Source organism: Mesoplodon mirus, assembly GCF_964341445.2.
Source record: "Mesoplodon mirus genome assembly, chromosome: 3".
In the NCBI taxonomy this organism is placed as follows: domain Eukaryota; kingdom Metazoa; phylum Chordata; class Mammalia; order Artiodactyla; family Ziphiidae; genus Mesoplodon; species Mesoplodon mirus.
The window spans coordinates 194,094,832-194,114,682 of NC_138978.1; the positions used below are offsets into that span (position 1 = coordinate 194,094,832).

General features: G+C 35.8%; 1 protein-coding gene across 1 annotated transcript in view; it reads left to right on the plus strand.

The window, feature by feature from the left end:
* Positions 1–19,851, plus strand: part of LOC309799998 (complement factor H-like) — an 80,027-nt gene that overhangs the window by 21,625 nt on the left and 38,551 nt on the right. The window contains exons 5-9 of the mRNA XM_082613802.1: positions 268–459; positions 2,452–2,622; positions 8,044–8,217; positions 11,466–11,654; positions 12,094–12,270. Of these exons, the coding sequence (XP_082469928.1) occupies positions 268–459; positions 2,452–2,622; positions 8,044–8,217; positions 11,466–11,654; positions 12,094–12,270 (903 nt within the window). The remainder of the gene's footprint in view (positions 1–267; positions 460–2,451; positions 2,623–8,043; positions 8,218–11,465; positions 11,655–12,093; positions 12,271–19,851) is intronic.

Sequence of the window (19,851 nt, forward strand, 5' to 3'; positions counted from 1 at the left end):
AATTCAAAGTAGTAATTTTCTTTGTTCACTCTCATAGAAAAGAATCAGAGATAAACTTACAGTTTTTTTTTTTTTGCTTGTTTGTTTTGGGTTTTTTTTACTTAGTAGAATTTATTTCTGGCTAACAGGTATATTAAATACATCTTTAAAAAATTTAATTTCCTCCAATCTTGCTATTGGTTATGTATATGTTATATTTATATATACTCATTTTTCATAATAAAATTTTCCAATTCTATTAGAAAAAAATTATATTTATTTTTTCAGTTGTTAAGTGTTTACCAGTAACAGAACCAGAGAATGGGAAAATTTTCAGTGGTGCCCTGGAACCAGACCAAATATATACTTTTGGACAAGCAATACAGTTTGAATGTAATGCAGGCTACATACTTGATGGACCTAAACAAATACATTGCTCAGCAGATGGTACTTGGAGTGAAGAAAAACCGAAATGTGTAGGTAAGATACACTTACTGTTTAATTATTTGAATGAGTTCAGTTTTTTTCATGAAAATATGCCTTTCAAAACACTGTGCATCCTACAGAATCTGAAAAATACTAACTCACTAGCATTTATTAAGCACTTACTATTTCCCAGTAAGTGATCTAAGTTCTTTACACATGTCATCTATTTTACCTTCCAAATGACTATGTGATTTATGTACTGTTTTCACCGCTATTTTATAATTGAGGAAATCATGGTGCAAAGAAATTAAATCACATGTACAAAATTATCATGGCATATATGGTAGAGGTAAGATTTAAATGTAGTTTATCTGACACTAAAGTCCATGCTCTTAACTATAATTAAATTGTAATTGACTCTTATGACTAAAATAAAATCTTAAGCATTTCTGCTACAAGTTTAATATTAAAACTCCAGAATAGGTCATTTTTTTATTTGAAAAACTATCATTATTTATTTCTATTGATGTATCATGATAACATTGTGTTTTTGAATAACGCTCTAGGAAGTGGCCCTGTTTTATACTTGCACTGGGAGTTTAGTATAAATATTGCTGAACTGAATTGAATCCATAAATCTTTGTCTGTAAAAAAAAGTTCCATAGTTAGCTAGAAGTTAGCACTTCTTTAGTTTTAATACTACTGACCTGTGTCTGATGACCAATATGACGATTCTGGCTTTTGTAATAATACATTTTGGTCAGTTTATTTAAAAGTACCATACTTCGTTTGACCAGTATTTCTTTGGCAGAAATTTCTGCCATATTTGTTTTTTAACATTATCTAAAATCCCCAAATTATTTACACTTTCTTAGTCTAGTCTGTCCTAGAGTGAGATGAAGAGAGAAGCGTCCCTCTTCCTAGGAAGTCTTTTTTACAAAACTAGTTCTTCGAGTTAATAATGGCAAACATATTTATATTCAGTGTAGCAATTACTGTATACTCTAGAGGTTCATGGATGGGGCTTATTTCTTGCAACTAAATTTCTGTGGTTAGTGAAAACTTTCTGGAATGACTGATGCAGAAGATAAGTCTTAAAGGAAGAATGAGAATCTTTCAGATGAAGTTGAGGAGGGGAAAAGCAAACCAGTCAGAAGAAGTTAATGGAGAGGAAGGGACAATGGCCTTGAGGCCTCTTTGAGCATGAAGCTCCCCTATTCCCACTGTTCTCAGGGGCCTTAACTTAGTATGCAGGCAGGGAAGAAGTCAGTGATGGAGTGAAGATAGGCAGTCCAAGGTTCTGCGGGGCTACGTGTACCATGCTGAAGAATTAGGCTTTTATACAGACTGAATTGGGAATCAATGAAGCATTTTTAATGGAAAAAGAAAAAGAAAAAAAGATCATTAAGTTACAAACAGGAAAAAAAAGATTAAGATGAAGGGAGAATAAGATCTGGGAAATTAGTCACTATTCCTGGAGTCCCAGAGAAAAATTTTGGAGTGAGGATAGTGTGAAAGATGATGGCCAGCTCTTTTTTTTTTTTTTTTTGAACAGAAAACTTGGATGGATAACAAAACCACACAAGCTGGTCAGTTGCTTTTTGGAGATGTAATAACAATGAGATATATTAATTTCTTTGACAAAGTGTTTTGTCAATAGTTACTCTATTATCAATAACTAAAAAATATGTAAGTTTTACCAGTCACTCATTGAAAATACATATCACATTAAACCTATTTCTGTATTCAATTTTATATATACAGTTGATGAGTGTTACTGGTCACTATTTATTTCAAGAGGACTAATTTATCCCCAAACTAAATAACTTAGCAACATGATTTAAATCAGAATTTTTACTTACTTCAAAAATGAAGGTTAAGAACAACAGATAAATTATTCACCAAGCATTGAAGTCAAAACAGGACTTTTGTTTAGTTGTCTGATTTACCTAATGGAAACAAGAGTTGTATCTTTATATAACTATGTTTGGGACACCGTCCTTTAATATATAACAAACCTGTTGGAATTTAATCCCTTTTGTTTAGAAATTTCCTGCAAACAACCAACCATTTTAAATGGATATCCTATATCTCTGAAGGAAATTTATAAGGCAAATGAACGAGTTCAATATAAATGTGCAAGTGGTTTCGAATACAGGGAAAGAGGAGATGCCGTATGCACTGAATTTGGATGGGCCCCAGTTCCTTCATGTAAAGGTAATGCTATGTTTCTCTTCTATATCTTTTGCTGTATATTTTTACCGATTGTTTTAATTCATATACTCCTTATGGTTAAGTAGTTTATTTTTTCTCACTATGGAGTATTAATGTTTATAGGAATCAACTATTACAGAGACATAACATTTTATGTGTGCAAGGCCTGTTTTGAGATCAATTGGTGTGATTCTCTCACTCTGAAGATACACATAAACAAGACCAGAAAAGTTCAATAGCTCATTAAATCTTTGGTCTATGGTCACAAAGCAAATCTAGAGCAGAGCCAGGACTGTAACAGGTTTCCCAATCCCCAGGTATATATACCTCCCAAATAATGAGATTCCTCTCATAAAGCCCAACATTTCACTTTAAACAGTAAATTATATTAATACCAGATGAGGCAATTCTCCATGGATAATGGAATTAAATAGAAGAAACTGGGTATTTCATTAACCACAGGCTTCATATGAATCAACTGTGGTGATGGCGCTGAAAACAGCTCCTCTTTTAGGCTTCGTAAGGGAAGGATGTTACACAGACTCAAAGACTTCATTTCAACCGTGCTCTTTGCCCACCAGAAATTATGTCTGCTTTTTTTGTGTTCTACTTAGCCCACCTCATTTAGAAAGGGATAGTTTCAACTATCATGGCTTAGAAGAGAAAAATATATCAATAAATGGTTGAGGAATGTAAGAAGTCATAAGAAGAGCAGGCAGATACAGCTATAGCATGGTAATAACAGTGTTGAGTTATTTGCAAACACTTATGAAAAGGAGGGAGTTAGCTTTTGATGAGGGCTGTTTCACCGAGTAAAACAAGTAACAGTATTATCACACATGACGTCCGAGACAAGTGACTTTCTAAGAGGGCGACTTTTACAGGTATTGCCACACGGTGACCTTCACCTCTTAAGAGCCCTCTGAACTTTAAATCATGCTATTCGTAATAACACATATAAACCTTGCTTTGGTGATCCTCTTTTACAAAAACTAGAGGTAGTTTTTGAGCTGATTTTATTCCTAAAAAAATTTAGTTGAGCCAACAAGCAGCTCCTTAGAAAATACATCCTCCTGAATGACCTTCACTTTCAGGCATTGTTAAGAAAATATTTAGAAAGAAGTTAATAAACACAAGACAGCGATAACTGTTACCGAACCAAAACTTGGGTCTGCTCACCTGCACACAGTAAAGCTAATCTACTGACACCTGGTTGTGGTGAAGGGAAGTGCAGCATTTATCATAAGGCACCAAGCAAGGAGTCCAGGGCAGCTAGTGCTCAAAAAGCCCAGCCTCCCCGATGGGTTTCAGCAAAGCATTTTTAAAGGCCGGGTGAGGGAGAGGTGTCTCAGTGAATGTGATCAGCTCGTGCGAATTCTCTGATTGGTTGATGAGAGGTAACAGGGCAGTGTCACAGGGGTTAACATCATCAATCCTCAGGTTCCAGTAGGTCTGGGGACTACGTGCTCATGGTCATCAAGTAGTTAACATCTTCCATTCGGTGGGGTTTTCAAATGTGTAAAACAACTCAGGAAATGTGCATCAGATACTATTATCTAGGTAGTTCAAAGAGGAACTACAGCAGAGGATATGGGGGAGGGGTCTGTCCCGGGAAGGCCCCACAGGGTCCTGCTCGGTTACACAACCACAAGAGATCTGTGTGAGGCTGATGCTGTGTGGAGTCCAGCTGTTTATCTCCATGGCATTCGTGGCTCCTGAACAAAGAAGGTGGATGCACAAGTTCTCTGGCGTCAAACTCTGCCATATATGCTACTTCCAGAGCCCCTCTTCTATCCATCTGATCACCAAAATAGAGCTTATAAACCACTTACTTTATATCAGGACTCTTGCCCTGTATTGAGGATAAACATTAGAATAAAGTTTCAATGAATTCCAGGCTTCAATGAATTCAAAGTAAAGCTTCAGGAATTCAATTTTACTTGGACATAGGACTCAGGATAACATGACATAAAAGTCATTGAATTATTCCTTTTTCTTGGTCACTTACCTACCTACTTAAAACTCTTCCTTAGAAAGATCCATTTTAGTAGTGGGGAATCTCTGTTTTTCCCACAGTGTTACTACAATTTCTAGGTTTATTTCTCTTAAAACTAGACTCCTTTACACACACGCATCAAAGAATCCATATTTATAAGACATTTTCCTTTTAAAAGTTCTTTTTCATTTTCCCAGTCACAGTCATAACTTAAAAATTCAAGACTGTATGCTTTAAGGTCCTGCTTTCTTTAGCAAAAGACATACCAGGATTAGGATTGGTATTCTCTCTTTTACAAGATAATTTGCTAAAGATCAATATAAGTAAAGAGTATCTCACCCCAAATTAGATAAGCATGCTCTGTCTCTTAATGATGCTTCATTTTATTAAAATGCATTTTACATTAACTAGATATAGAGAAGTCTTTTATTAAAAGAAACTCACTCTCTGTACCTCAGCTAATGACACAAATACCTCTCCCTATTTTCATGGTACATTGGAAGGATCTACCTGCTGATAGTGATAAAGTCCAGATCTACATATCTTATTTTATAGAACTCTATAAGAAATTTGGAATTAAGTCATAAAAGCAAATTTAAATAAAATAGTCTAGGATAAAACACTTAAATTGTCTTCTATCTGGTCTATGATTTGTATGTGTCAGGGGTTTTACTTGAGGGAGATTTGTCAAAACTTTGGTCTCTGTATCCAATAAGGAACAGTCTCTGACAACAAGTCACTCACAGGAATAAAGAAAAGTACCAAGACCTGTTAAATAAAAGCCACCTTTGATGCAAATCTCTCTGTTCCCTGTACAGACTGGATTTTTTACGATTCACAACAGAATGTTAACCTTGAATTAATTATTATTTCAAATGCTTAATGGTTGTTTCTAAAAGTAGAAAAAATTTGGCTTTACATATTCAGACAGTCTCAAATATTATTATTATTATTATTATTATTATTATTATTATTATTATTATTATTATTTTAATAGAAGCACCTACCTAGGCTTACTTCTCTTAAACATTGCCATGGCAATGTTTTAATAACATTATTTATTTTAATGGAGATCATGAGTAGGGAATCAAAATTTATTAAAAGATTTATATATACTGCTTGAAAGTAATCCCTAGAAGTTCTCCTACTCTTAATTAGTTTAACAAAATCTCCCAATATTATTTAGTAGGTATCTTAGTGAAACACATGTTTATTTATATATTGTGACTTTCGACTTCAAACTCTGGTACTAAGTTCAGCTGTAGCATAAAGTAAAAACTAAGACATGTAAACTGGACTTCAATGTGTATATGAAAGTATGATAGATAATAGCAGAATGAAGTGAAAGAGAAAAAACAGAAAATAATAAATGAATACATTTAAGGCTTATCTGAAGTTAGTGTTAATTAGTGAAAACCTATTTCACATAAAACTTGTGTTTAGGTGATCACATGTAATTTCTATTATTTCTAATATAATCATTGCTAATAATTATATTATCATGTTAGCAACAGAGGCATATTGAAGCTTATCTGGCAGAATGCAATATAAATTTAAGACCAATTAGGAGACTACAACACTACCTCTAAGAGCTGACCATACACAGTGGAGGTGTCTTATGAAAGGGAGGAGATATATAAGCAATAATACCAACTTTATAGAATATGGTGTTTGACTGAATTTTGAAGTGATGTGGAGGAAGGAATGTAGGGGTAACTTTCCAGTCTTCTGTCATGAGGTTCTTGTGTCACAAATTCCAATGTTATACACAGGAAGAAAAGCATATATTGAAAGAAGGATGATGATTTAGTTTGATATAGGATAAGCTGAGTATGCTTTTGAGTTGTACACATGGACCTGTTCAATGTGAGCTGCAACTGGATATATGGATTGGGATCACACTGAAGAATTTATTAGCATAACAGGGAAGCTTTTTGTCATGGACAAGTCTTGAATTATACAGAGAATATGATGAGGAAAACAACAAAATCAAGGTCAAATACTCATGTAGAACCAAGTACAAGGCATCTCTCTTCATTCATACAACACTTATAGGGTCTTCAGGGAAGATGTTTCTGGCGTGGTGATAAGCATCACTATGAAGATTTAGAGGAGAAACGTTCAAGACACAAGGAGCAGAAAGTGCAAATGATAGGCATAAACTTGGCATGTGTGAAAACCAGACTGGAGGCTAGTGTGGTGGTAGCACAGAAAATAAGTAGGAAAGTGGTAGGGGATGCGATTGGAAAAGTAGGCTGGGCCTAAGAATTAAGTGGAGTGGTGGAAGAAGAGGAGTAACTATAAGTAAACTAAACAAAATTTAATCGTGTTGTTCAGACAAAGGTAAGGAGAAGTAGAACATAAAAAAAGTAATGCACTGGGGAACTTCAAGAAGTTGGTGATCAGCAGTGTCAAATATTACAGAGTTTAGCTAATAATATACAGCAGACACTGTAATATGTGGAATACAAAGATTTTTCAATTTGGAAATTAGAGGACATTGGTGACTTTTGTCAGAGCAATGTCAGTACAATGGTGGTGTGAGAAGCCAGATGGAAACAGGTTGAAGAATAAATGGGAGGAGGAATAGAATACCTTAGTGTAGTGTAAGTGTCTGCGACATTAAACTTTTGAATGCCAAGGCATACTTTTTTTTTTTTTTTTTTTTTTTTGCGGTACGCGGGCCTCTCACTGTTGTGGCCTCTCCCGCTGTGGAGCACAGGCTCCGGACGCACAGGCTCAGCAGCCATGGCTCACGGGCCCAGCCACTCCACGGCATTTGGGATCTTCCCAGACTGGGGCACGAACCCGCGTCCCCTGCATCGGCAGGCGGACTCTCAACCACTGCACCACCAGGGAAGCCCTCCATGTTCTTTTAATCACTGCAGTTGTGGGGAAAAGAACATAAAAATTCACACAATGACTGTTACAGTCAAAATGACTGTTCCTCCCTAAAGGAAAACATATTACTTCCATATTCATTTCATTGTCCTGTGCAAGCCATGTGTTTACGTCTACTTCAAAGGGGCAGGGTATACTATCCAAAAAAACGTCTGGAGGGAGGAGACTCAGAATATTTGTAAATAGTACTTATGAGAATGACAGAAACTGAGGAACTTGCAGAAAGTGGAAAGAATAGCTGAAGTGATATACCAAGAACTCATTGCCGGGTATGGAATATCATGAAGCATGTGTTGCCTTTAGAGAAAGAGGACTCAAGAGTGCAGTGCGGACAAATACATTAGATGAGAAATACAATGGAGGGAAATATGATTGATGTAGCAGGAAGGGTATGAGGCTGTGTTCATTTTAATGACATTTTGTGTTGTACTAAGAACAAATAACATCCACATTTATATTTTTATATACTTGATTGTTTTTAATGGATAATTATTTCTATATGGTACACATATCTTTTTTCTTTTCAGAAATAACATGTGATCCTCCTTATATTCCAAATGGTATTTACACACCTCAATTAACCAAATACAGAGGTGAAGATAAAATCACTTATGAGTGTAAAAGTGGCTTTTCTCCTGTGATCCAAGGAAATGTTGCAATGTGCACCAGCCAAGGCTGGTCACCTGCTCCAAGATGTTCCTGTAAGTTTCACTCGTATCTTGACCTACTTCTTAATTCTGAAGTTTCTTTCTCTTAAACACACAAAAATGCGGACAGAATAAATCCAAGTATTTGCCCTACTGTGTATACAAATTAGAGGCTTTAGAGGTATTCTTCACTTTTCAAAGTAGACAGTTCTAAGGAAGAATAAAAACATTTTTGTAAACTAAAAACTCTTTAAATATTTTGCTACTCAAAGTTAAATATGTGTCTGTGTGTTTGAATATATAATTCTCTAATATAATACCAATATCTGAACTAAAACATTGAGTAAGACTTACATTACCTAACATCTAGTATATTAGTTATCTAGTGCTGTGTAAAAATAGTCTCCCAAAACATATGGGCTTAAAACAACACACCTTTATATTCTTAGAGCTCCTATGGGTCAGGAATTAGGAAGTGGCTTAGTGTCACTTCAGCCATATGTATTATTTAGAAGTGGGTCACTAAGTCCAGCACATTCCAGTGTGGGGAATTAGGCTCTAATTTTGGGAGGGAGGAATGTACAAGACATCGTGGAATTTTCTAAAACTATCACATTTAGAAAAATGTCACTCAACTGAACAGAGTATTGTATTTCTAGGCATGCTTCATTTACCTTTTTTCAAGTGTTTTCTGTTTCTACAATCATATTCTTTTTCTTTATACATCACAGTTTATTGTAAAGATGCACTACAGTTATACTCGATCTTGCCTGAAAGAAAAATGTAATGATACAAATAATAGATCAATGACCTCAATGTTAATTCCAGGCATAAGTCCAAAATGATTTTTCAAAGTAAGAGTCCCTTAAAAAGGAAGCTATTATCAGTATGAAACAGATTTCAATGTGCATAAGAAATATAAGAGAAATATTTAATCATGTTAAAGTTTGGTTTATGAATATGGCAGATGAGCCTCAACGAGTTTATCCCACAAGGGAACTTCCGAAGTTCTTGTGGACAAGGTGGGGAAATCGACCAATTAGATGGTTTATCAGATAGTCATAATTTCATTAAATCAGCCTATCTGATTATCAGATTCAGGACTGTGTTCTCAGGCCTGCTCCATTCCTCTAGTTTAATGGTGTAGAGGAGATGCAGTACAAATTCACCGCTGGAATGATACAGGGCTGCTGAAAGAGAATCTGCATTAGGATAGATTCATCACTCAGAAAGACTCCCATGTGCAAGGTTGGATCTAGTAACATGAAATTTAACAGTGATAACTGTAAGATCCTGGGTTTGGGCCATAGGAGTCAGCTGCACAAGTACAGAAAGACTAGAAACACTTTTAAAAATTAGTGAATATTTTAATCAGTTTTGAGATCAGTCTGAGCCAACACTGTGATGGCACAGCCAAAGCTGATCATGGGACCATACCTCGTGTTGGTAGAAGTGTGAGAGTGTAATGAGGCTGTTCTAAGTCCTGCCAATGTTAGTGCTGATCCGACCACAATGGAATAGTACACGTGCTTCAGGAAATGATCTGGTTAGAGAGATACAAACACATTCACATGTGACCGAATGAAAGACAAGACTAGGAACAGGGCTCGGCCAGTGATAGTAATAATACTTACTTTCAATTATGTCCTCAGTGTGTACCTTTTGGAAACGAATCTCAGTGGATTATTTTACTGTATTCATATTGTATGAAGAAACATAATGAAGTGGATAAACATACTAGTTCTGAAATCAGATCATCAGGATTCAAACGTCTGCTCTACAATTTAATGGCAAAGTTAATTGAGTTCTTTAAGATTTGGTTCTTGCAAATACAAAGACTCAAGCTTGCCCAACATAAAATTATTGTTAAATACACATATCTTGACATAACATGCTGGAATTTGTAAAATCCATGGATGAAGAGAAAATCTTCTAAATCTCCAAAAAGTAGTGTGAAAAAAACTAGTCTGTTACTTAAAAGGAATGAGAGTAAATAAGCATTTCAATCTTAAGAGTGGGAAGCTTCACAAAAGTGGGGAAAATCTATCAATGATGAGAGATACAGACTATAGGACAAGAATCTATACCAAGAGAAGGTATCATTCACAAGTCTTTGTTAAAGAAAGACATTAGGATATGCAAAGATTCAAAGTTTATAATTCACATAGCAAGTCTGTAAAAACAGCTTGAAAGATTTCTGTAATCATACAAAAAAGAAAACGGATCATTGATCTTAAGGAAGATAAAAATAGTAATGAATATTGTGTGTGCATGTTGTACATTTTTTTAATGTGTTGCATGTGTGTTCTTGTAATATCATATTTCATGATGTAAAATAAATACTAGTGTAGTATTAAAAGTATTAGATTTTCTCCAAACCATCCAATAAAAAGAGTAAGTTTTTCTGAAAAATATTATATATAAAACTGTTATAAACAACATAACACTTAAGAATACATGTGAAAATTACTCAATATATAAGAATAACAATAAATGTAATTATATTATACCTCATTTAAAATATTTATAAGAAACTGAAAAAAACAAATTAAATTAAATTAAATTAAAAACAAATTAAACAAATTAAATTAAAAACAAATCAAATTAAAATTAGAAATAAGCATTCAAGTGTTTCCCTTAATCGTAACCATTTGGATATTAAGAATTATTCATTCATTGTTCATTTCTCTGATTAGATAAAGGAGGGAAAATATGCCTTAATGTCTAGTTTGAGGGTTAAATTAGAATTTTTTTTTCTGTGTAATGTGATCAGTGGATCAACTGTTGTGCTTCTCTACACTTATCACACATTTCCAATAAATAGAAAAGTAAACTAATGAGTGTTAATCTAAAAACAAAAACTGTTTTCCTACATTGACTTGGTCTGAATATAAAAGCCAAGATCCTGATTTCTGATGAGAATGAAAAAGAAGACAGATGAGCTGCATGATAAAATTTGTACTTTCACCTCTCGATTAAGATGCTAATTTAGTTAACCAAGGCTAGGACTTATGTACTTAAGGATAATTAAATCAATAGCTCTGTATAGTTTTCTACCAAGAGAGCTCACATATAAATTTTATATAATATGACCCACAAGACAAAATTTGATCTTCATTAGCAAGGACCTCCTTACATACCTCAATCATCTGAGTTTTCTATAACTTTTCTTTTCCTAGAAACTCTAACACAATGAGGGTAATTAAGCTAATAGGAATATAATTCATAGATGAAACATCTGATCTCTAATTTGATTGCTTACTAAGATAAAACATTATTCATACCTTTTTTTTTATTCCAAGTTAAACCTTGCGATTTTCCAGTAATAAAACATGGAAGGCTCCATTATCCATATAGAGGATACTTTCCAGCAAGCATAGGTCAATATTTCTACTATCACTGTGATCAGTATTTTGTGCCTCCTTCAAAAGGATACTGGGCTTACCTTACTTGCAAACGAGAAGGATGGGTTCCAGAAGTACCATGCCTCAGTAAGTAAACCTCTTTAATTTTATGTGTATAAATCTTCCAAAGAGTGGAGAAATAATAGTACATAAGTGAGTACAATTAAGTCTTGCACAACAAAAATAAGGCCAAGGGTCAAGTTCTGTGAGCAAAAAGACCCAAATAAGCCTTCTTTTTTTGAGGAGCTCTCCATGGAAATCACATGAGAAATATAGAGATTTTATAAGAATATCTGCATATTTACACATATTGTAATTATAAAAACTAAAGATAAATAACATGGTATATTGATTATTTTTTCTTTTTTAACAAACACGTGGTAGTAGCTTTCATTTTAATTAAGTTATTTGTTCTTTTTGAATACTAATGCATTGTCAGGTAAATACTATTAAGTTAATTTTTAATGTGCTATTTTACCAAATATATGTTATTTTTTTTCTTTTCTATTGTCTTTATGATCCTTAGGACAATGTATTTTCAATTACTTGGAAAATGGGCGTTACCCAAATTACGAAGAAAAATATTTACAAGGTAAAACTGTAAGAGTTCGCTGCTATAATGGCTACAGTCTTCAGAATAACCAGAACACAATGACCTGTACAGAGGATGGCTGGTCTCCTCCTCCCATATGCATCCGTGTCCGTGAGTAAACTGGTCCGAGATCCCAGTATATTTATAATTTTCTAAGACTCAGCTATATTATCCACTGCAAAATGTTTTTATCAACTTTTTCTTGTTTTGCCAAAGGACTTATTTAGTTTTATTTTTTACAAATGTGTGTGAGTGTATGTACAGACTTCTTGATATGTATTTAACAAAATAAATGTGCCTATTGATAGACATTAGTCAAGAATACGGGGGGGAAAAAAACACAAAGAAGAAACCTATAATAACAGAGAGATGTCAGCAAGATGGCAGAATAGGAGTTTTACTGTCTCTCCTGATACAAACTTTGACCATGATGAATCGACGAGAATATCTTTGTGGGATTCTAGGAGTCTAGCAGAGAAATTATAGCACACTGTTGGAGCACAGAGATTCAAGACTGAATGCATCAAAGAAGGTTAGAGGAACAGTTTCACTTTACCTGTGACACCTCTCCCTTAAAGTAGAACAGCTTAGTGCCCAGAGAGTCCCCCTCAGCACAGGATTTCACCTGTGGGGGAAAATAAGAGCATGTGAGTAAGGGCCAGCTTCCTCAACTTGCAATACTGATCAAAAGGCCCACTTCTCTCTCACATCCAGAATACTGGGGTAATCTGCATGACTGAGGAGTGGGGAGAGGCCAGGAGTACAGCATCCAGGGCTAGAATTCATCAAGAGACAAGGATCCTACTGGCCATTTTGTAGACACCACCAGCTGGCTGAGGTAGAGGTGAAGAAGCTCAAGAAGATGACAGAGGGCCTGGGTCCCAGGAACATCAGGGACCTTCGCTGTGTCAGGACTGGAGATGCAGGTAAAACTTCTCAAGAGCCTGGGCCTAAAATCAACCCTCATTACTGATGACTCCACTCCCATCAACCTCTTCTTCAACAAAGCTTTGAGTCTGCTGGGGCTCAGGTCTGAGGTCCAGCCCCCAGCCTAGAAGACGGCCTTGGGGCCCAGCGCCCAAGAGGGCTTGCTTCTCCACTCCACTGCTGGCTCTCTAACTCTTAGAAGCAACATGTCATTCCTTAGTCCCCTACTGCATGGACAAATAAAATGGACACTCCTGGGCATTTAAAAAAAAGGAAGCCCACCCTCTAACCATTGCACACACATAGTTTGTGAATCCTTCTCAGCCATGGGCACCCTCAACACATCCAAATCCCCCTGCCCCAAGGCCAGCTCCCTGTGTATGTCCCCAAGGGGGCAATGCAAACTTTTGCAGATGACTAGTGAGATATCTAGAAGCCAGCCTGACCCTGTGGGATTAGGAGAAAACACACAAACATGAGCATTTGTCATTGCACCAGGGAAAGCAACCAGGAAGCTGTCAGCACACAGACTGGCTTTGCCAGATAGAGGGAAGCATACAATCTTCAAAATTCTCTCCCACAAGGGATCAAGATGTGTGGAACAGGTGTATCCTTAAAAAAGGTCTGGAGAAGCCTGTAGCATTGTGACAGAATGTATTTTCCTCCCCGGTCAGTCTGTAAAGACTGGAGGAAGCAATTGCTTCTTTAAGTGTGAAGACAGCAACAGGCGACTTCAAGAAACAATAAAATCTAAGGACTACAATACAAACAAAGGAGCGTAATAGTTTTCCATTAACTGACCTCAAATAATGGATATGTACAATTTATCTGATAGATGCTTCAATATAGTTACTTTAAAGAACTTCACTGAGATGCAAGAAAACACAGATAATTCAAAGGAGTCAAATAAACAATAATTGAACAAAACAAGAAGTTTAACAGGGAGATAGAATTCTGAAAGTAAAGAATACAATGAATGAAGTGATAAATACAATGGAGAGCATCAACCACAAACTATCAAGCAGAAAAAAAACCTCATTTGAGGGCTTCCCTGGTGGCGCAATGGTTGAGAATCTGCCTGCCAATGCAGCGGACACGGGTTCATGCCCTGGTCTGGGAAGATCCCACATGCCACGGAGCAACTGGGCCCGTGTGCCGCATCTACTGAGCCTGCGTGTCTGGAGCTTGTGCTCCGCAACAAGAGAGGCCGCGATAGTGAGAGGCCCACGCACCGCGATGAAGAGTGGCCCCCGCTCGCCGCAACTGGAGAAAGTCCTCGCACAGAAACGAAGACCGAACACAGCCGAAAATAAATAAACAAATATTGATTCTTCGTAAAAAAAAAAAAAAAAAAAAACTCATTTGAAAGTATCCTGTCTGAGTGAAGAGAGCCTACAGGAATGATTGGAGACCATCAAGAGAAACATTGTAGAGATTATGGGTGTCCCAGGAGAAGAAAGTTTATTTAAAGAAATAATGGCCCGGAAGACATGAACACTCAAGATCATGCATTTCATAAGTCCCCAAACAGATTCAAACAAGAGATATTCTACATACAAGACACATTGTAAAAAACTGTCTAAAATCAAAGGAAAAGAGAATTTTTGAAGCTGAGAGAAAAATCTCCACAAACAAAAGGGATTCCCCATAAAGATATAAGCAGGTTAATAAAACTGCAGAAACACTGCACACCAGGAGAGAGAGGGATGAAATATTCAAATTACTGAAAGAAAAAACCTGCAACTGAAGAATTATTTGCCTGGAAAATCGGTCTTGTAGCAATGAAGGGGGTATAAAGACTTTCCCAGATGAATAAAAACTGAAGGAATTCATTAGTACTAGATCTCTCTTACAAGAAATGCTGAAAGGAGTTCTTCAAGCTGAAAGAAAGGATGTTAATTAGTAATGTGAAACCATGAATATATACAACACATAAAAAATAATGTAAATTGTGATATCAAAAACAAAATAGGTGGGGAGGAAAGTGAAAGGGTAAGGTTTGTATGCAATCAAAGTGAATTTGTTATCACCTACAAATAGACCGTTAAACCTATAAGATATTTTGTGTAAGCCTTGTGGTAACCACAAAACAAAACCTATTTTAGATACACAAAAGATAAAGGAATCAAAGTGTACCACTACAGAAAATCATGAATTCTCTAAGAAAGGGTGCAAGAGAAAGACCAAGGAACAATATTTACTATATAGTGGCCAGAAAACAGTTAATGAGATTGTATTAGTAAGTCCTTACCTATCAATAACAACATTAAAAGTAAATGCATTCTATTCTCCAATCAAAAGACATAGAGAGTGCATAAAAAAACAAGGGGAGAACAGATAGAAACTCCAACTATAAACTACCTAGATGTAAAACTAAACTGAAACTCACTTCAGCATTTAGGACACCCAAAGGCTAAAGTGAATGAAAAGACAATATTCCATGCAAATGGACATCAAAAGAGAGCAGGGATAGCAATACTTATTTCAGAAAAATAGACTTTTAGTCAAAACTGAACAAGAGACAAGAAGGTCATTATAAAATGAAGAGATCAAATCAAGAGGATTTAACAGCAGTAAATACATATGTATCCAGCATGGGAGCACCTAAGTACATTAAGCAAATTCTAACTGATCTAAACAGAGAAATAGCAGTATAATAATAGTAGGGGAGTTCAATACTCTACTTTCAAAAATGGGTAGATCATTCACCCAGAAAATCAAAAAAGAACAATTCGACTGGAACCAAACTTAAACAAAAGTACCTAACAGACATATCAGAACATTCCATTCAACAGCAGAATATATATTCATCCTAAGCATACAGAGAACATTCTCCAGGAGAGATAACATGCTAGGTCACAAAACAAGCCTTAAAAACCTTAAGATGATTGAAAGTATACCAAACATTTTTTGGACCACAGTGGTATGAAACTAAACAATCAGTAACAGGAAGAAAAGTAGAAAACTGACAGTATGTGGAAACAAAACATTTCTCAACAATGGGTCAAAATAGATATCAGGGAGAAATAAAAATGTATTCTAAAGGAAATGAAAATTTAAGCACAACAAAAGCAGTTCTATGAGGAGCATTTATAGTGATAAAATCATACATTAAGAAAAAAGGAAGATCTGCAAAAAACAAGCCAATTTTACACTCAAAGAAGAAGAACAAACTAAGCATGAAGTTACCAGAAAGAAGGAAATAATGAAGATCAGAACAGAAATATATGAAATAGAGACCAGAAAATACAACAGAAAAGATCACAGCATACCTGCTTTTGCAAAAAGATAAACAAAATGAACAAACCTAAAGCTAGATTAGAAAAAAAAGAGGTAAAACTCATATAAGTTAAATCAGAAATGAAAGATGAGCTATTACAGTTGATGCCACAGCAATGCCAAGGATCATAAAAGACAACTATGAACTATCATATGCCAACAAATTGGATAACCTAGAAGAAATGGATAAATTCCTAGAAACTTATAATTCAACAATACTAACTCATTTAACAACAGAAAATCTGAACAGAATAAAATTAGAAATAAAATGGAATCAAAAATTTAAAATCTTCCAATGAAGTAAAGCTCAGGACCAGATGATCTAATTGGTAAATTATACCAAGGATGTGAAGAATAAATACCAATCCTTCTCAAACCATTTAGCAAAACCCAATGGCATATTTTACATAAGTAAAATAAATAATCCTAAAATTCATATGGAATCAAAAAATACCCCCTTTTCTTGAGAAAGAACAACAAAGCTGGAGGCATTACACTTCCTGATTTCAAACTATAGTTTTAGAGCAACAGTAATCAAAATAGTATGATTCTGGCATAAATAATAGACACATAGCCAATGGAACAGAATTGAGACCCAGAAATAACCCGTGTGTCACCTAATATTTAACAAGGCAATCAAAAATACACAATGGGGAAATGATGGTGTCTTTAGTAAATGGTGCTGGGAAAACTGGATATGTACAAACAAGAATGAAATTGGACCCCTATATTGAAACACCAACAAAAATTAACTCTAAATGAATTAGAGACTTAGATGTAAGACCTGAAACCATAAATGTCATAAAAGAAAACTTGGGGAGCTAGTTTCTTGACACTGGTTTGGGCAATGATGTTTTTTGATATGTCACCAAAAGCACAAGTAACAGAAACAAAATTTAAGTGGGACTGTATTAAACTAAAGGTTCTGTTCAGCAAATCAACAAAGGAAAAGGTAAACTATGGAATTGAAAACCATATATCTAATAAGAGGGTAATATTTTAAAAAAAGGACTTATACAACTCAATAGCAGAAAAATCAAGTAATCTGATTTAAAAATGAGCAAAGGATCTGAGTAGACATTTTTCTGAAAAATACACGCAAAAGGCCAACAGATACATGAGTAGATAGTAAAACAATTACTAATCTTCAGGGAAATACAAATCAAAACCACAATGAGATATTACTTCACACCTTTTAGAATGACTTTTATCAAAAAATATAAGTGTTGGCAAGGATGTGGAGAAAAGTGAATCCTTGTACACTTCGGATGGAATTTAATTTGTTACAGCTCTATGGAAATCAGTGTGGAATTTCCTCAAAAAATTTAATAGAACTTTCATATGTCCCAGCAATCTCATTCCTAAGTATGTATCCAACAGAAATCAAATCAATATCTCGAAGACATATCTGCAGTACCATGCTAATTTTAGCATTATTCACAGCATCCAAGCTTTGGAAACAACTTACGGATCAGCAAAAAAATAAATAAATAAAAGAATAAATAAAGATGTGATCTATATATGTAAAATGGAATATTACTCAGCAACAAGAAAGAAAAGAAGTCCTGCCATTTGATACAACATGGATGAGCATAGAGGACATTATGCTAAGTGAAGTAAGAAAGAAAGAAAGAAAGAAAGAAAGAAAGAAAGAAAGAAAGAAAGAAAGAAAGAAAGAAAGAAAGAAAGAAAGAAAGAAAAGAAAGAAGGAAGGAAGGAAGGAAGGAAGGAAGGGAGAGAAAGAAAGGGAAACAAAAGATTCAATTCATAGAAACAAAGAGAAGGAAGGAAGGAAGAAAAGGAAGTGAAAAAGGAAAGAAGGAAGGAAGGGAGAAGGAAAGAGAGAAACAAAGAAACAAAGAAAGAAAGAAAATCACCTGTCTCCTTTTCATTAGTGTTGGTTTATAGATACTTATCTTGTTCTTCTGACTGGAACGTATTTCTCTATTATTATTTTTCTCGAATCTCTGTGTTGATATCTGTGCATTAGATTAAATACCCACACATCTCCTAGTCTTCACAGACTGGACTCATAAGTAGAAAGCCTTCATCAATCAGCCTGGCCAGAGATTCTGGATGCCTCTCTAACCTCTATGCTCATCCAAACTGCTGTCTTTGTACTTAGCATCTTCCAGGGGTCTAGAGTATGCCAACTCCCATCTATGTCCTGAGACAGGTGACCTAGAAGCCAGAAAAGCTGGTGAAGCTGGGAGCTGGAGCTTATCCCCTCATTCACTCTGCACTGAGCTGAGGAGAAGGACTGTGGAAATGCCTGCATGCTCCTCCAAACCCTGGGCTCTTCCAAACCATGATTTTCTCTCTGTAGTCCCCAGGCACCAACAAATTCTGGGCTTCATCAGCTCTCAGAGAGAGGTTAGTTAGGAGCCAGTTCCTTAGGCAGCAGCTAGAAAAGATGAGGGTCTAAGGTTTCCCTGGTGGTGCAGTGGTTGAGAGCCCACCTGCTGATGCAGGGGACACGGGTTCGTGCCCCTGTCCAGGAAGATCCCACATGCCACGGAGCGGCTGGGCCCGTGAGCCATGGCCGCTGAGCCTGCGTGTCCGGAGCCTGTGCTCCACAACGGGAGAGGCCACAACAGTGAGAGGCCCGCGTACCACACACACACAAAAAAGATGAGGATCTAGATGTGTAGTCTAACTCCTTCCATGGAAAAACTGGGAGCTGCTCCCTTTGCACTAAGGTAGGGGATGACCTGTGAGCAGTGCTAGCACAGCCATTCCACTTTGTCCTCAGTAGTCCCAGGAGACTGGAAATGCTGGGTCCTCCCAGAGGCAGGTGATTTAGAAGCCAGACCCTCGACTAGCAGTTGGAAAACTGGAGTCCTAGATTGTGGTTCAAACTCTTTGCTCCTCCAAGAGAAGCTGGGAGTTGAAGTTTCCCTCCCAATAATATGGTGCTATGCCTAGGTGGGGTTTATTGTGAGAGTGTGTCTCAGTTTTTCCTAACAGTTAGGATTTTAGCATTTTCTCACTTGCCTTGGATGCAGGAGCCTCTCAACCAGTGTTCTGAATAACGGGAGCTGATACGTGCATAGCTGTTAATTCAGAGTGTCTGTGGGGAGAGGTCGAGGCATCCTATTCCATCATCTTACTACTGTCACTCTATTCTTTCAAATTTATATATGTTGTGTTTGTTTGCTTTCCTTTTTATAATTTTTAAGTAAAAAGAATTATTGATTTTCAATCTTTATTATTTTCTATTATTGTAATTTAATGTTAAAATTCCCCTCTCAGCACACTTTCGTGTCATTTCATAAATCTCATAAAATTTTACTTATCATGTTTTTATTTTCATTCAATTCAAAATATTCAAAGTTTTCTCTTTTGGTTTCTTCTTTATCCACGAGTTATTTAATAAATGAAGCTGAGCTCTCTGAAGAGACTTAGTAAGTGACAGAAATGTACTTTACTATTTCAAGTTTAGCTGTACATAGTTTGAGGAAGCATCATTTAGTCCTTTGTAGAATG